Source organism: Nipponia nippon, unplaced genomic scaffold (genome assembly GCF_047370975.1).
Source record: "Nipponia nippon isolate SJK-2023a ecotype South Korea unplaced genomic scaffold, ASM4737097v1 scaffold_11, whole genome shotgun sequence".
Classification (NCBI taxonomy): domain Eukaryota; kingdom Metazoa; phylum Chordata; class Aves; order Pelecaniformes; family Threskiornithidae; genus Nipponia; species Nipponia nippon.
Window position 1 is genome coordinate 5,623,402 of NW_028262302.1, and position 17,785 is coordinate 5,641,186.

At 58.0% G+C, this 17,785-nt stretch overlaps 1 protein-coding gene across 1 annotated transcript; it reads left to right on the forward strand.

Moving 5' to 3' along the window:
* Positions 1 to 7,884: 7,884 nt before the first annotated feature.
* Positions 7,885 to 14,659, forward strand: VRTN (vertebrae development associated). Its single transcript, XM_087746973.1, has 2 exons — positions 7,885 to 7,992; positions 11,465 to 14,659. Exon 2 carries the CDS (start codon positions 11,466 to 11,468, stop codon positions 13,491 to 13,493), a length of 2,028 nt encoding a protein of 675 aa, XP_087603099.1. The 5' UTR covers positions 7,885 to 7,992; position 11,465; the 3' UTR covers positions 13,494 to 14,659.
* The last annotated feature ends 3,126 nt before the right edge of the window (positions 14,660 to 17,785 follow it).

Genomic DNA, 17,785 nt, shown 5'->3' on the forward strand with positions numbered 1-17,785 from the left:
CGCCTCCTCACCGCCTGCCCGCTCACACAGCCGGCCGCTGGCGGAGCTGCGCTGTCCCGGCCGCCTGCGCAGGGACAGAGGCCCGGAGGCCGTGGCTCGGCCGGGCCACGGCTGCCGGACAGGCTCCGGGGTCGAGCCGCGTCCTGGCCGCCACCGGCAGCGGGGCGGGAGAAATAGGGCGCTGCCGCTCGGCTCCTGAGGACGGAGCCGGGCAAGCGGGAGCTGCTCCCTCCGGGGGCCGCAGAGGCTGAGGGACGGCCCGGTGGGCAGCGGGCACTGCCCCCTTGCCCCGGGGGACACGGGAAGGGAGGAGCGGGGCTGGTTCCCGCGCGTTCGGGTTATTTTGGGGCAGGCGGTGAAGTTTCGGGTGGCTTCGAAAGGAGGTGGAAACTTGTGCTGGGCGCTGTCTGCGGGGGATTTCTCACGCGGGGACCTCGGGGTAAGGCAGCGGTCCCCAGCATGAGGCGGTGGCCGTGTGTGCGCCCCCAGGGAGCAGGGCAGAGCGAAAACCTGGCCGGGGGTGGAGAGGGACTTCAAGAAAGCAGCAGTGGGCTGTGTCAGTGAATTGACCCTCTCTGGCTTCTCAGCGACGCCAAGTTTAATACAGAAACCAACTATTTTCTTTTTCCAGGTTTGGATAGTCACCTGAACTCTGGGTTATGAAATGTTTCAGCACAAGCCAATTTCTGGACAAGTCTGATGATAAGAGATGAGGGATCCTACGAGCTGGTGTCCTTTGCTTCCTCAAGAACCCGTCACACCTACCATCCTGTTTATGCTGCTGCTTCTGCAGAGGCTTTGGGCTTCTGCACATACCCCCTAGGTCCCTCTTCCCGTACGCCAAGTAGCATCGTTCTTCTGGCGGTTCCCCACCTCCCAGCCCTCTCTTTCTTCTCCCTCAGCCTTGTCTCCCTCGTCTTTGCTCTGCTGCTATCTGCTCATGGGTCCAGGCACTTCAAAACACAAAATCGGAGTATACACACTCAGGGAGCAAAGAAGGCGCATCAGCCTGTTTCCTCAGTTGGTGTCCCTTTCTCCTTGCCCTCATCTCCCTTCTCTCAGCTCTTTTACTGCTGGAATTCACAATGCTATCAGTCATACCTAAAGGTTAAGCTCCAGAGGGCAGAGATCAGTTCTCTGAAAACCTGACCTCAGCGGTGACTAATTTTTATGTCAAAAGGATCGGGAGTTTTTTCTCAGCTGTTGCATCAGACCTGGCTGATGGTTGCTCCTAGGCAGTCACATCCTCTCACGGTGCAGTATTGCAGCTGTGGCAATTGCGTGTGTCACCATGTCAGTGGTTACTGGGACTGAACTGACTCCTTTGCTCTCTCGCCCACCTTATGGCAAGGGGATATTCCTCCCCTTCCCTCCCCTGCTGATGAAATGGCTTCCCAGCACCAAGGGAGCCAGGGGATCTGACACAGAGACGAGATGGCCACAGCTGTCTATCCCAAACCCTTCCTCCTGCCTCCTCCTCCTCCCTGCCCTTTGTCCTGTCCCTGTCACCCCACGACCACCACCTGATAAAGCACATGCCGTGAGCTCCCTTTAGTGAATCAGCTCCAGGATTTTTCCTGGAACCCCTCCTAAGGCAGCCAAGATCAAGAACAGAGAAGTGCCTTCTCGGTGCCTCTCCATCCCCCCCGCCGAGGCTGTGCCCTAGACACTCAGAGCTGCTCTCAGCACAGAAACATTTACATCTTTTACAGCACTCTGGCTCTACTTCTCACGTTTCTCCCCCAGCAAACAGCATGGCTATTTCAGAGTGTGCCTGGGGGCAGGGCTTGGGAAAGGACTGGGGGCTCACAACTTGAGCAGGGTTGTATGGCTGTGTTTACACTGCAGGGCCATATCTCAGCTCCCTGACTAGCTACAGACCCAAGAGAAACCCCCTCCGCATTGCTAACCCATCACTAAACAGTCTGCCGTGGACCCAGGGAAGGGAGAGCCGGGCACGGCTTGCTAAGTCCCGGGCTCCTTGTGGCAGTGCAAGTTAAGTCCTTGTGGTGTTTAACCCCAGCCCCATCTGCTCCTGCTTGCTAGGTGTGAAACAACCCATCCCCCGTCCTCCCCTGCCTGCTGTCCGATGCATCTTCCCCGTGCCCCGATGCATCTTCCCCCTGCCCGGGACCGGTGGGGGAAGCCCCCATCCAGATCCTCCCGCACCCCCGGCCTCCCAGCCCCTGCCTCCCCACGGTCCCCGCTGCCCCCTGTGCTGCCGCTTCCCTCCGGTCCCTCTCTGCCAGCTGGCCTGTAGCTGGGATGCAGGGAGCAGCCTGACAAACCCAGCTTTCAGTGCCTTTGGAGGGTAAGAGGCCCTGGGAGCTCTCTGAAGCAAGCAGCAGCTGCCGTGACCACCGAAAGAAACGCAAAACTGCAGCCTTGACTCTGCAGCTTGCTTTCCTTTGGGTTTCCCCTCCCAGGTCTTTCTTAATGCTGCCGGGTTTGTGCGATGTTGCGTAATGAAGCACTGCCAGAAGAATATCGCCTTCCCGGACTTTCCAAAATTGAATCTGCCGTTTCCTGCCCATGTTTCCAGTCTCCAGCCTCTTTGGATGTGCCTATCCTCACTGGAGCTTGCAGCTTTTTCAGAGCTTTAGCCCTCTCTCTGATCATTAGTAAGGAAACACTAATGGAGACTCCCATCCTGAATTTCAGCTCTGTCTGTATTGGGATATGAACTAAACCAACTCATTTTCAGCTGGATCAGCAACCTGAACTGACTGACAGAGTCCCCCACACTCCCGTGCCACCCCAAAGCGGAATGGGTGGGAATGGAGAACTGAGGGGCAGCAAACAGCAGAGGCCAGGCTCGGTGTGGCTTAAACCTCCATGGAGCCCCACCACCGGCTCCTGCTGTGATATCTTAATGATTCTGCCTTTTCCTCCTCCACGCGCTGAGCCTTAATTAGCCTTTCCCCCTCCTGTAGGCCAAACTGCTCTGCTTTCTTTTCAGTCCTCTTTCCTTGTGCTTTGCCTCTAACAGTGTCTTTCTACTGTACACTTCAAAGGCTTTGCTGGCTGCATTTCTCCTGTGCCAGCAGCAGCTGGTAACACCCCAAAGCAGGGCAGGTCTGCCATGAACTCACGGTCATTGAAATGGCTTCAGTCCCTTTGGATCTGGGCAAGAAGCAGGCATGGGGGAGGAGGGGTGGAAGGATTTTCACCATTTCACCTCTGGGAAGAGTTATTCGTAACACAGGAAAAGCAAGGGGGAAAGCGACCCCCTCCTCCACCCACCCTCCCCAGTGGAGAGCCTGCTGAGGGCAGAGTGCTTTTATGTGCAAGTGGGAGGGAAGGAGAGTGTTAGGGCTTCAGAGGGAAACGCTTTGATCTTGACTTTGAATCTCCTGCAGTTCCCTGGCTCTCCCCCACCCCTCCCACCTATGGCCAGGACCCCAGGATGTGGCCAAGGCTCCCAGTCCTCGCCCGGCACTGTGGTGCTGCGCTTGGTGCTTCACGCTTAATTCCCTCCTGTCTGTCCAGGAGCCTCGGGGAGCAAGGGCACCGCACCGGCACCAAGTTCAAACCTTCCCTCCCATCTCACAGAGCGGGAAGGAAGAGGGAGCCCAGCTGGACAGAAGCCAGAAGGGAAAACAGCCCTGAGCCAAGCAGAGGAGATGGGACCTACTGTCAGGGCACCGCTACCCCAGGGCAGGGGACAGGCAGACCTGGCTCTCCTGTACGCTCCTGGGTGTGTTAGACTGGTCAGTCCTGAACATCACCCAGAAGATGAACTGGGAGGCAGCCACCATTAGCAGAGGGACAGGGTGCTCTGGGTGACTCTCAGGGGACAGCACTGAGGTCCCCTGGTCCCACAAACAGGGATCTTAAGTCAGAGAGAGGAGAACAGCAATGGGGGCCCCAGGTGTTCTCTACGGGATGGGAAGGAGGCGGCAATGAGGGATGCTAGAGGGAGGGAAACAACCCCGAGCTCTGAGTCGCTGCAGAGGAAGAGTGTGACAGGGTGTGGGAGAGCCTCAGAGGCCTCCAGTCTCTTGTCTAAGATGGGACCTAGCGCCCAGGCCAGCTCCCCGCTTCCCTTGGGGTGCTGAAACTCCTGGCAGGGCCTTGCCGTCAAGCTGTCCTAAAGTTCAGGCCACATTCTGTCCCTCTGTGCCATCCCTCTGCCCTCGGTCACACAGCCAAAGTCACCCCTGTTAACTGCTCTTGCTTGCCAAGGTTGATGCACTCAGCTGTCCCTGCCCGCCAGTTCTCACTTCAGCACCACTAAATAGATTTTGCTTCTTGCATCGTCTCCTGTAATTCAATCACTCCAGCTCCATTGCTCCTGGCTGAGAACTCCCTGTAGTTTGTCACTCTCCTTCTCGGTGTGATGTGAGCAGAACTGAACAAAATCATCTGTCTGCTAGTGCGCAGCATCGTCCCGGGGCACGCACAGACACAAAGGTGCCTCACGAGACCTCTCCGCAGAACCCAGCAGCCTGTCTATCTGAGCATCCCTTTAAGGGCTCCAGCACAGGCACGAGGCAGTGGGTTCAGAGATGGTTTCAGGGCTGGGAATGAGAAGTACCAGACTATGTGAACCCCAAAACAGGACTTCTGTCATTCGGTTCAAACAAGTTACTAAGATTGGGGCGAACTCCACGTTTCCCAGGGCCCTGTTGGGCATAGTTACACCAGAACCACTTGATCTTCCTTCCCCCTAAAACTGGTGGGCAGACTGCAGCTGCAACAACTCTGTTTCTGTTGCCATCTCAGGCTGCAAGCTCTGCTCATTGCTCTTTCCTCATGGAGCAATGCCAGGCACAGGGGAGAAACCCAGCCAAGACAGCGGACACTTAGGACCCTCCGGGAAGCCCCCATGCTCTCAGTCCTGCCGGCAGTCCCAGCTCCCCCAGCTGCCCAGAAGGAAGATTCTGACTCTGCAGTTCTCTGGAGGGAGAAAGATGGAAAAACCAGAAGCCGGGGCACCGGCAATGGCTTTGAGGGGATGGACATGTCAATTTAGCCCATTTAGGTCAAACACTTCCAATTCCAGAGGTGGTTTTGGCAACCGGTCCACAGTTTAACTTGCCCTGAATGGCATTGGGCTGTCCCAGCTGTTTCAGCCATATCCCATCGTACCTGAATGGTCTCCTCTGGTCCAGCCATGGACAGTACTGCAGTGGGTAGGGTGCTCTGACTCCCTCCACTCCTGGAGGTCCCCTAGGTGGGAGTGGAGGTGGGACTGGGGAGCTTTCCTGCTGTGGGGGATAACTGAGTGTTTGAATCTTGTCCCCATGTCGGGATTGTCACATTCCAGTGACAGAGCCAGAGGAAGCCCCACCTTGCACAAGAACGCAGCACCAACCCAGTATTGGGACACCCTTCCTCATCAGGTTCAAGCCAATGAGAATTTTATCTAGTGAACATGGAGGTTGCTCTTGACCTGGGAGAAGACTCCGTGCTCAAACTTGGAGCAGCAAAACCTGCCTTCCAGTGCAGCTGGAAACACGGTGCCCTGAGACCCACACGCAGCTGGACATCTCTGCGCCTTTGCTCTGGGACTTGTCTGAGAGAGGATGGGCTGCAGCAGGCAGGTTAAAGCACAACAGGCAGAAAAGCTTCTGGCAGCCAGAGCTAAACTGCAAGAGTCTCCACGGCCTACTGTCATGCTGAAGCATCCTGCACCAAATCAGGGAGTACACTGGTCCCCCACTGAACTCCTCCAAGGAACAGAAAAATGCTAACTACTTGTTTATATGCTGGAAGCCAGTGTGTGCAGTCATCTGCATAACAGAACTGCCCAGGCTGTCTCTTTGTGTGTTTTCCAGCTCCTATGTTAATCACTGATCCTGCTGACTCAGGCATTTACCAGTGTCTCACCGCCCTGTGAGCACCGCTTTGCATTTGCAACCAAAGAACTTGAAAGGATGAAGGATGAGAAGGGGAGCTCAGCAGCTGTGGATATGAACACCAGTCTGCTGGGGGAAAAGATCCAGGACTGGCCAGGTTGATAAGCGAGAGTGGAGCTGGCTTTGGAGATATGAAGATTGCCTGAGTGGGAAAAAAGTTCACCAGGGGATGGTTTAGGTCTCTCTTCCTTGTGCTGTAGCTCTTCTGTGTCCAGTGAGAGTGACCCCTGTAAGCACTGAAGGCTGGGGTCTGGTGTCAGCTGGGGTGGTGGCTCCTAGCTGAGGCTGGGAGGACTCACAAGCAGCTCGTCCACAGCTTCCAGGGAGCCTGTTCCGCCTGTCAAACCCTCCGTGCCCAGCCTCCCCCTGTGCTCCTGGGCTCAGATGTGAGACAAGAGAAGTGGGAAAAAATGCTCTGGGGTATGCGCTTCTGGGGGCAGTAGGATGCAGGGCAGCGAAGGTGTGCCTTTGATGCGTGCTGTGATGCTTGCTCCCGGACTACCACGGAAGGGAGGGCAGCAGGAGAGGGAGCTGGGCACATTTCCCCTGTTGGAAAGGTCCATGTTTAGTTTTCTGCCCAAATTGCACACTAATCCCATATGTGCTGTCTCCATGAGCCCTCCTGCCCTTTCATTGCCAAACGCTGCAGCAGAAATGAGTGACCACCACGAGGTTCCCTGCAGGTGGTGGCACGCAGGGAAGGAAGCCTTTGCCATGTCTGGCATCGGGAGTTATTTTGTGTCCCTCACTGTGTGAGGGGGTTGTGGTGGGGCCCAGGCTGATCCCTGGGGGTAGGCTGGGGAGTGCAAACCAGATGCTGCCTGCAACTGGAGCTACGCAAACCAGGGGATATGAAGGACCAAGACCAGCTGGTGAAGAGCCCAACTCTTCCCTGTTGTCCAAGCTGTGCCCCCTCTCGTGAAAACGCACCCAGCCCTCACACCCAAGAGCAGACGGTCTCCTCGTGGACCCATTCTGGGGTGGTGTAGCTTGGGATGAGGCAGGTCCTGGAGGAAGCTCTAGGAGTTCTGGGCTTGTGCAGAGGACGTGGGGTGGAGCTGGCGTTGGCGGCTCAGCGATGCCGGAGCGAGGTGCCTGGCGCGCGGGCTGTTTGCACAGCCTCACGTGATGCCGAGGGACGGGATGAACCCATTGTGCGAGCGGGAGTTAAGGAGGGGGACCTCAGCCCCGAGATTAGGCTGGGGAGGCAGCGGGGCAGAGATAGCGGGGAGGAAGGCTGCTCCGCTGAGGGCCCAGGCACGGGCGAGTGGACACAAGCCCGTCCAGGAGGCTGCCCAGATCCGAGGGCAGGGAAAAGGCTGCTGTCATTGAGTGTCTCCCGCAGACACACGAGAAGGTTTTGAAGGGCAGCACAGCTGAGCTTTATCAGCCCTACGAGCCCGGGGGTCCCACCAGCGTTGCCTTGCCGGGGGGAGGACAGGCAACACCTAGGGAGGGCAGAGGACAGGGTAACTACCTCCTAGCTAGCAGCCCGGAGGAAGGACCACAGCCTCGGCAGGAGCGAGCGGGAAGAGGGGGCAGCCACGCACATGGGCTGTGCCAGCCCCACGATCCCGCGGCTGCAGTGACACCCACTCGGGGCCTGTGTGCGCCCCGTGGGACAAGAGGGGTGCCCCATGCTGGCACCCAGCTCCCACCCCACAGCCCCAGCGGGCTCCGACACCCGTCACGGGGCTGCAGTCCCGGACGGGCTATGGGGCAGGAGGATGCCGTGGGGCGGCGGGATGCCGGCGAGCACCGGGGCGCAGCGGGGCAGGGCGGCGGGAGGCGGCGGGCCCTTTAAGCGCGGCGGCGGCGGGACAATGGCCATTATCACTTCAGCTTTGGAAGTGACCCCCGGCCCGCTCCGCTTTCATCTGGGCCGGGGCCGCGGGGATGGCCCGCTTCCTGGCGGGGGAGGGGAGGGAGGGGGCAGGCGGGGAGGGGCGGCCCGGCCCGGCCCGGCCCGGCTCGGCCCGGCGCCGCACGCGGCCGCCCGCTCCCGAGGGTCCCTGCGGGACTGGCACCGGGGCGGCGGCGGCGGCGGGTCCGCGCCGCTTCCTGCCGCCGCCCTTAAAGGTGCGGGGCGGCCGAGGGGCCGGGCGGGGCGCGACCTGACCCGTGGAGCCAGGTGAGTGCGGAGCCGGGCCGGGCGCCGTCGGGGCCGCGGCTCCCCGCCGTCCCTCCCTCACCCTGACCCCGCGGGCTGCCCCGCCACGGCGGGCACCTTCCCCCGGCAGGCGGGCGCCCCGTCCCGCCCTGCCCTCGGTCCCTGCTCGGCGGGTGCCCGGGCACCGGCGGCCTCTCCCCCGCCCCGGGGCTGTTCGTCCCTTTGTCTCCCGGGCGAGGGGGGCGGCCGCCCGTGCTCCCACCGGGGGCGCGGGGCTGTCCCCGACCCGGGGGCGGCCGCAGGGGGCCGCCTCCGCCGCCTTCGGGAGAGGCGTGAGCGGCCGCGGGGGCTGCGCGGGTGCGCGCTGGCGGGGGCCGGGGCTGGCGGCGGCTGTCAGGCGCCAGCTGCACTCGAGCAGTCGGTGCCCCCGCCCGAGAGACGGCTGAAACCGGGCTCAGCTGCGGTGCTTGGCCTAGGTTAAGGCGGGTCCGTGGCTTTTCTCTCTCCGGGCAAGTGTTGCCCCGTTTCGGGACGTCGGTGGAGATGTGGGTGTTGGCAGATGGAGCAGGCTTCTCCTGCTGCCTGGGCTGCCAGTGCTGCTTGCCCACCAGAACCCCCCCGGGATGGTGGTATTTCTAGCCTAGGCAGCTTCTGGAGACTACTGCTTCCGTGGTGTGGTTACGGTGGTTCAAACCTCCTCCTCTCAAATGAGTGCCTTTACTGCTGGGGTGGCCTGAGCCTGCAGCTGGGGCTGGGGTGCATGGACACCCCTGCAAGGCACTGCTGGTCCTGGGCAGCCAGGATGGCAGCGGCTGAGGTCTCCTGGATTCCTGCTGGCGGGAGCGTTTTTGGGGCTGGCTGGGGGAACTTGCACTACTGGATGCCATCAGCCCATCAGTTTAGGTGAGGGAACGTGATCTGCAAGTGCTTGCTTATCTGTTACAATGCAAAAGCGGCCAGGTTAGGTAAAACCTCCTTTATCAGCAGCGAAAAGCTCCCTTGGTTACCTCTTGGTGCTGAGATGGTTTAGGGAGCACTTGTCTGTCGTGTTCAGCTGGCTTTGCTGGGGCTGTGTGGGGAAAAATGTTCCCTTTGCAGCAGCTTCTCTGCATTGAGAGCTGCTGGGTTTTATCCAGTGATGAACCCAAGCCCCCAGCATGGCTGACTTCTGGCTTACCTGGCCCCTTTCCACCCTGCCCTAGGAGCTCATCTGTGCTGTTTCGGCAGCGGGTTTTGCTTTAGGATTGCTTTCAAGGCCTTGTTGCTCTGGGCAGCAGGAGCTGGCAGTGACATTGAGGTTGCGGGGTTATCGCTGAAGAAAAGGATTAACTCCTGTGCCTCCAGCTCTCCCTCTATCCCCCCTTCCCTCCAAGCTATAAGGGGGTGGGAAATGCCCACCAGGCCATAAAGACCAGGGTTGTTGCTGATGCTCCCTAGCCTGTGTCAGCTCCTCACCCCTCCAGGGGAAAAGCTTGTCTTGCCTTTCCTGGCTCTGCTGGTAGGCGAGTGCTCAGCCAGGCTGCAGGGGCTGAGAGGGCAGGCGGTGGCTGCTGCAGGGGGAGGTGGCAGGCCCTGAAAGGGTTTGGCAGGCCACAGAGAAGGAGAACTTGGGCTCTGCCAGCCCTGGGACTCTCCTGAGGGACACCTCTGCTTCAGCTCCTTGAGCACACATTGTTCACCACGGGCTTAGTCAAAACACTGCTCTGCAGAATAACTTTCTATGAGCCTCCAGGAGAACAAAAATACAGGCCTGACCTGAAGTGACAACCCCATGCTTGTTCAGACCAGGGTTTTAGTACAAGTTTATCTCCCCTGCTTCACAGCTGTGAGTGTTCTCCTGCATTGTCTCTGATACCTGATGCCCCACAGCTGTGGGAACAGCTGTAAGAGGGCCCTGGCCTCCGACATGTAGGAGACTGTGGAGGAGCTTGGAGCAGGGGAAGGGCCTGCTGACTCGCTGTGGCCAGATTAAAGGCAAGGGGCAGCAGCAACGTGGAGGCTCCCTGTGGTGCAGTAGCCAGGATGCGGCCGTGTGATTCTGTGGCACCTCATTTCGTTTGCTGGTTGGTCACGGCCAGGGGCCATAGATGCTACGGCATTAATAACCTTATCTGCAGCAGGGCGCAGGGCTGAGAATTGGGAGAGGTCAGGCAGGACATCTGCTTTACGGCAGAGCTGCTGCTTTTCCTGCCTGGCTCTGCAAGCGTGTAGTGATACTTGTGAAGTGTTGTGAGAAGGTGGGTGTCTGGCAGGGATGTGAATCAAGCAGACTGCAGAGTGATGCCCTACATGTTGGAGGTTGCATGTGAATGAGCCTTGGGAGAAAATGGAGGAGATTGGGTTCCCTAGTTGAGTGAAGTGTTGTGGTCCCTGGGAAAAAAATGGTTCAAGGGGGAGAGACTGGGCTGGCTGGTGGGGAAAAGGTGTTGAAGAGGATTGCACTGATGGAGTTGGATCACGGGCTAAGGACCGTGCAGTCATCATGAAAGTTCCTGGAGTGGTGGGGGCAGAGCCACGTAGGTGTCAAAAAGCTGACAGAGGGGAATGCAAGTTTGACCCTTTGGATTGCCTGAGTGGAACTGGCATGCGGAGGGAGGGCAGACAGGACTGGACGGGCTCAGGCAGGGAAGGGTGCTCCATACAGCCTCTGAACTACCCACCCAGCGCTCATGCTCTGTCTGCACTTTTGGGTTGCATCCTGCCTGGTAGCTGGTCTAGGAGAAGCCCTCCTTTTGCAGCTTGTCCCTGGCTGGTGGTGTGTATCTGCTGAGCAGCAAGTGACATCTAGCGTCAGCTCAGGCAGCAGTAACCGTGGCTTGGGCTGGCCCCGGCTCTTCCTCCCATCTCAGGTTCTGTGACAGCAGTTCTTGGTGCATGCAATGGGTGCGGCTGCAGTGCCCTGCTCTGAAGGAGTGGGCAAGCTCCTTGTCCCTTCTTCTGTTGGACTTGAACACCTTGAGCTGGGTCCCTCCACACCCCCATGCGGTGTTGCTCTGTCACAGGTCCCTTCCTGCAGAGGTGACAAACGTTTCCCCTTCGATGCTCTCTTCTCTCTAAGCACTGGTAGCGGGGTGGTAAAATGAAAGGAATGGAGCTGCTGGTGGGAAAAACGGGTGTAGGGGTGAGGCTGGGTGCAAAGCCAGGCATGCAGGGGTCGGAGGTGACCTGGCTTCCCACCCCGATGGATGGATGCACTCCTTAGTTTCGCCTAGACGAGCATTTCTGGAGGCTGTGTGCCATGTGTGCTGCCCACAGGAGGTCACTGGAGAGCAAGCCGAGCCCATGTCCCTGTCCCAGGTCTGCCTGTGGGGACACAGGCTTCCTCCTTTGTCCTTGAGAGTGTGGGTGGAGGGGTGAGCAGTGGCCTTTCCTCTACCCTCTTCCCCTGTCCTGTCCTTCGGGGAAGAGCTGGACCTGGAGGCCAGGCCCCTGGCAGTCTGGAGTGTGTGCTACTTTCATCTCTGGTGACTTCTTTCTTTTTGCCATCCTTCAGGATGATCCAGCGGCACCAGCTGGTGCAGTCTGTGCTGCAGGAGCTGCAGGAAGCCACCGAATGCTTTGGTCTGGAGGGCCTCACCAGTGCTGCGCTGGAGGCAGAGAGGACCCTGTCATCTTTCTCCCTGCCTGGCTATTGTGGGAGGCAGTTCCAAGAGGAGCTGGAGGTTGACCGGGTAGCCAGGAGCCTCTATCCTGAGGATGCCCCAAGTAACATGCTGCCTCTGGTTTGCAAAGGTGAGGGGAACCGCCTCTTTGAGGCTGCCAGTGTGCTGCTCTGGGGCAGCCCCAGCCTCAGCCTGGAGCTGCAGGTGCGTACGGTGGTGGAGATGCTGCTGCACAAGCAATACTACTTGAATGGCATGATCGACTCCAAGGTGATGCTGCAGGCTGCCCGCTACTCCCTCTGCACTGAGGAGACCCCGGAGATGACCAGCCTCCCCATGGCTATCCTGGAGGCCATCTTTGATGCTGATATCAAAGCTACCTGTTTTCCTGGCACCTTTGCCAACATGTGGCACGTCTATGCTCTTGCCTCAGTACTGCAGTGTAACATCTACTCCATCTACCCCATGAGCAACTTGAAGATCCGGCCCTATTTCAACCGGCTCATCCGGCCTAGGAAGTGTGGCCCGCGAACCTCCACACTCCACATCATGTGGTCAGGGCAGCAGCTTTCCCGGCAAGTCTTCAAGGCGCAGTACTTTGTGGCCGTGGTTGGCCTGGAGGAGCTAGAACCCACAATGCCTTCACCAGAGCCTCCTGTCCAGCCCATGAAGACCCTTGAGCTGCTGAACAGTGACCCGCAGCTGACCTACTCCAACCTGCGTGACCGGTACAGCATTACCAAGAGCACCTTCTACCGCTGGAAGCGCCAGTCTCGTGAACACCGGCAGAAAGCAGCTGCCAGGTTTGCAGCTAAACACTTCCTCCAGTCCTGCTTTCAGGAGGGCAATATAATCCCCCTCCAGCACTTCCGACAAATGTTTCCAGAAATTTCCCGATCCACATACTATGCCTGGAAGCATGAGATGCAGAGCATGGTCAATGGTGATGCCTCTACTCTGGCTGAGGCCCATGGGTTGCAGGAGCTTCACAGGGATGTCCCGAAAAAGGCTGATGTGGATGAGCCAGCAAATTCAGGGGGGAGCTTAAGATCCCCAAGTCCTTCCCTAGACCCCATCCAAGCAGGAATCTTCATGCAAGGAGCCAAATCCTACCTGGAGAAATGCATTTCCATGAACACTCTGGTGCCTTACAGGTGCTTCAAGCGCAGCTTCCCTGGCATCTCCAGGTCCACTTACTACAACTGGCGAAGAAAAGCAATCAAGGATAACCCCAACTTCAAACCCCCCCAGTCTCCCTTGGGTAACCAGAAACCTCTAGTGATAGGAAAGCCATTCCTGCAGTTGAAGCCAAGCAGTGTGCCTGTTAGGAAGAGGCTGAATGGAGACCGACCAGCACCCAGGAGTCTCCTGCAGCTCAAGCCCTCTCTGTGCTGGAGAAAGCAGCTGCGAGATGTGGCCAGGAGGCAAGTCCAGCGATGGCAACTGCCTTTCTGCAAGTACCGCCTGCGCTACCCATCTCTCTCCTCCACAGCCTACTGGTTTTGGAAGGGCAGTGGCCGGGCCCTCGGGCAGCATCGCCTGCCCTGGACTGGCTCCAGCCGACCGTTGAACCGGGTGGCTTCCCTGGCACCTCCGAGAGCGGAGCCAGGCCTCAAGCCCCAGTGCCACATGGAGGTAGCCACCAAGCGCCTAGATAAACCAGTGCCAGCTATGCCATACAACACCACCATTTCGGGCTATGCCATGTCAGAGAGAGCCAACAGCCGGATGTTCGTGATGGATGTGATTGCCACTGCCCAGTTCAAGGCACAGGCCAAGCTGTTCCTGCAGCAGCGCTTTGAGTCGAAGACCTTCCCCACCTACAAGGAGTTCAGTGCCCGCTTCCCGCTCACGGCCCGTTCCACCTATTACATGTGGAAGCGTGCCCTGCACGATGGGCTGACGCTCGTGGATGCCTGAGCGCTGGTTGCCAGCTGGCTTGGCCACAACTCCCCTGCTGATGCGCCCTTTGGCTCTCCGGTGGGGTGCCAGGGCTGGGACCCCACTCTAACTGTTGTTCCAATTTGTTTTGGTTTTGTTTTGTTCCTAGTCTCTGGCTTGCTTTTCTGTGTGGTTCAATCGGGTATGGGAGTGTTCTTCCAGTGCCCATTCCCGGAGACGGGAGGGGTGGAAGGAGAAGGCACTGAGCTGCCCCAAAGGAGAGGAGCTGGGGGTTGTCCTCTCTTTGTGCTCAGAGGGTGAGCAAGGGAGGCAGTACTGTGCTGGTGTCATGGGATGCTGCCGGGCCTCTTGAGACAGAGAATGTGAAGGTCTCTCTGCCCCAGGCACTTGCTCGAATGAGTAATGTGGATGTGCAGGATGAGTGTGGAGGTGCCCAGCATCCCCTTGGTGAGCAGAGCAGTGCTGGCTCTGCTGTGGGTGAGGAGGGGCTTGGGGAGTGCTCAGCTTTATGGGAGGAGCATCTTTGATCTGGATTCTTCCCAGCTGAGGAGAATAAAAACTTCACTTGGGGTCAGCACCAATGCCACCTTGGCTTTCTGGCTCTTAATGCCTGCCTCTGGCTGCCGTGATCTTCCCTAGAGGGAGCAGAGGCTGGTAGAGGAGGGGACTTGTTTGTGTCCCCACTGTAGTCTGTCTGCTGGGAATGCTAAACTAGGACCCGGTGTCCTCTGCGGGCTCCAGAGAAGCTGTCCCTGACCTTTCTGGTCTTGTAGCAATAACCTTTCACACAATCCTTTACTCTCTCAGAGCTGGCAGCTGCCTTACTTTTCCTAGGCTCTGTCTTCCCTGGTGCTTGGGAGAAGGCAGAGGGACTGAACCTTGTGTGCCCACTGTCCCTGCGTCCCCTGTGCTGTGCTGCAAGCTGAATGCAACATGAGTGTCTTCTTGCAGCAAGCCTAGATGCATATAACTCACTTGTAAGAAACCAAAGCAATAAAGACTTCTACTCCTAGTCCTGTGCGGTTTCTTGCTCTTGCTGGTGTGATTTCTGGGCAAGGCTTTCCCCTCTCTGCTTTCCAAAACTGGCTTGTGGGCAGGGAGGGCCTGTGCACACCTCAATCCCTGTTCCTGTGAAGGTCCTCTTCTGCTTCCTGGGGCCTGGTGGGGACCATCTGCACAGTGGTGCTCTGGAGGCCTGGCACGGGCAGTGCTCTCCCTGGCCAGAGGCCAGGACTCGCCTCCCAGATCGGGTGTAAGACTGGGGACGACACAGTGGGCACAGCTCTGTGTGGTGGCAGGGACATGGTAGCAATGTCTGAGGTGTCAGCCAGTGGTCCTGCCCTGAAGTGGTGGTGCTGAAACCAGCTGTTTGCACCTCTGCCCTGCCAGTGTCTTGGGGGTGCAGGGCTGTGGGGGTCCCTGCCTGCCCAGGATCTGCTGGGGATCTCTAAAAAGCCTTGTCTCTTTAGGATGTGAGCTCCGATGTGGTGTCTGCCAGCATGGCTGTGCAGGACTGAGCTGTAGCAGGTCTGGGGCTGGCTGTGACTGCTGAGGAAGGGGGTGACAACTGCAGTACCTGCTCCTATTTCCCACAAAGCTGCTGAGAGTCAGAGCACCCTACAAATGTGAGGTGAGAGCCTCTTGAGCCCTGCACCTACAAGATCAGCCCCTGACACTAACAGCAGGGGCTGAGTCTTGTTTTTCTTACCTTCAGACCTTTGCAGGGGGATAGGGAACCTTAGTGACATTGTTAGGAGTTGAGATGCAATAGCACCCTCCCTCCAGCCTTGCTTGCAAATAACTTATTTTTCTTTCCTCAATATGTCTGAGACTCTCAGTCCCTACTGCAGCCCAGTCCTGCTCCAGATGCAGTCTGGCTTCATTGACCACCAACCTCTTAGGCAGAGGGGGGACCTGTGCTAGAAAGCCCTGCTGAAGCTTTCCTGGGTATCAACCTGCTTGAGAAAGGGGGGCTCAAGGTCATCCTGTGGCATCCTTGGGCCTGAGCTATGTGGTGGAGCAGTGCTGAGGCAGTGGGGCATCTTTTCAGATACCACTTAGCTCTGTTTCCTTGGTACCGGTGGGTTCTCACCACCACCCATCCACCCCAGCGTACCCTGTGTGGTCCCAGAGGAGGGGATCTGGGGCAGCGGGTGCCCCGGGGAGGGAGGCATGAGAGGAGCTGGGAGCTGCTGAGCAGCGCTGTGTGCTGCTGCGGAGAGCCCTGGGCACCCGGGCTCTGTGTATCAGGAAGTAATTGGAGTAATTAGCTGCCAGCGACTTCTCACCAGCGAACTCCTCCAAGGGAATAAGCGGGTAATTACTCCAGAATGATTACCCGTGTCTCCAAACTGCCGGAGGCTGGAGATAGCTGCTTGCAGTGGCAGCGGTGGCTGCAGCAGTGGCTGTGAGGTGGATGTGACACCCCTGAAGTGTGCCCTTTCTCTGCTGAGCAGGGAAGGAGCAGGGAGGGTGGGTTTTCTGACTGTGTGTGCTAACACAGGCCCCGTTTGGGTGGCCCTGAGGCTGGGAGGCTGGGGCAGACCGTGCCCGGCAGCAGGGCAGTGGCTGGGGCATCCATCGGCATGGCACAGCATGGTGGGTGGCTGCCAGCTGCTGCTGGGGGCAGGTGGGCATCAGGAAAGCCTGGGGGAGCCTCTGTGGTGGGAGGTACTCGGTGCTCTGCAAGGCGGAGGGATGGCTTCTCCTGCTTCCCATCACCCGACTCTTCCCCGAACTGGGAGCGTTGCATGCCTCACACCGGGGTGTGGTTGCAGGATGAATCTTTCCCGGGTGCTGGCCTTGGGCTCTCTTCCCCCATCCTCCACCACCCCCTTGCAAGACATTTTTGAGGAGCCCTGGTGAAGAGATCTAGGTGTGATGGTTTTTCTGCCCTTAGCTGGATGCCTGGGTGGGGCATGGTGGGAAAATAATACTCATCCCTCTGAGGGGTTTTACAGGTGCCCTTAGGTTTCTCCCTCCTCAAGCCTTGATGGCAGCAGGGTCATGGTAGGTCTCTGCTAGCTGGGACTGCCTAAATGGTGGCTGCTTGTTATTTACTGATGTAGTTTGTGGCTGAGCAGAGTTTAACTGGGGGGGAAACTGTAGCACTCGATTCATACCCATCATGCTACTCTTACATTGAGCTGGTGGTGGGAGATGAATATGAGGTGGCCCCAGCTGCTCCGCACCGCGCTGCCAGGCACCAGCAGATAAATCTCTCCCTTTGCATGTGTGGAGTCAGCTTTAGCCTAGGTGCCGCACTAACTCCCTCTCAGGTGGGCGCTTAAAAGCACCAACCCCAGCAAAGGCAGAGATGAAAAGGAAATTGAAATGCAGAGGCTGGGGAGCTGCAAAGCCTACAATTTAGGGATCTGCTCTGCCACTAATGCACCCCATTTTTGTCCATGGGAGGTGGTTTGCAGATGCGGGAGGTGGTTTGCAGATGCGGGAGGTGGTTTGCAGATGCAGGAGGTGGGTGACACAGCGCAGTGGAGCCTGCCTGGACACTGTGCCATGGTTTAGTATGCCCAAGCAAAGCTTTGGGGCACTTAGCTGGTATGTGTTAGCTCAAGCACCACTTTGCCTCCAGATTTTGCACAAACAGCTGGTTTGTTGGTGCAAAGAGCAAATAGCGTTGGTCTTAAAAGCATCTCAAGGTAGAAAAAGGGTTGGGGTTTGCAAGACTGCTCCTGTGCTTTGCTAGGAGTAGTGATGTAGCAGTGGCAGGAGGACACTGTTCCTGAGCTGACAAGGACAAAAGCAATTCATTGTCAAGAATATCTATGTGGGGAGGGGACGAAAGAAGATGAGGAGAAAAAGGAAAAAAGGGATCTTTGGGATCAGTCCCCTGAGTACGTCCCTCCATAGATCCGGGCTACAACCTAGCTGTTGAGACGAGAGTCCTTTTCCTCCTGGTGCCCCTGGGGTGTTTGTGGGGAACCATCTACCTCTGTCCGGCAGGTTACAGCAGCCACGGCCAGGTCCCTGTTTTCCTACAGCCCTCTCTGCCTCCTTCGCAATAAAACCCATCTCGCGCCGTGGCTGAAAATGTCTCCCAGCATCCAGCTGTGGCCCACTGCTGCCTTGCCATTGTCCTTCATGAGTACTTTTGCTGAACCAGTTTGCCCTGTAGATCTTCACATCAGATCTGCCTTTTTCATGCTGGAGCAATGGCTCAGGCCTTTCCCCGGTCTCTGCCGGCCAAGGAGCTCCCTGCCTGCTGCAGCAATTCCTGCTGGCAACCCCTCGTCGCATCTCCCTGCATTTCATCTCGTCTCCACCCCTTCTTCCTTCAAGGTAGCCCAGTT

What these genes read in the sequence shown, in the direction of transcription:
- VRTN (XM_087746973.1), top strand. Translation starts at nt 11,466, where the DNA reads ATGATCCAGCGGCACCAGCTGGTGCAGTCTGTGCTGCAGGAGCTGCAG.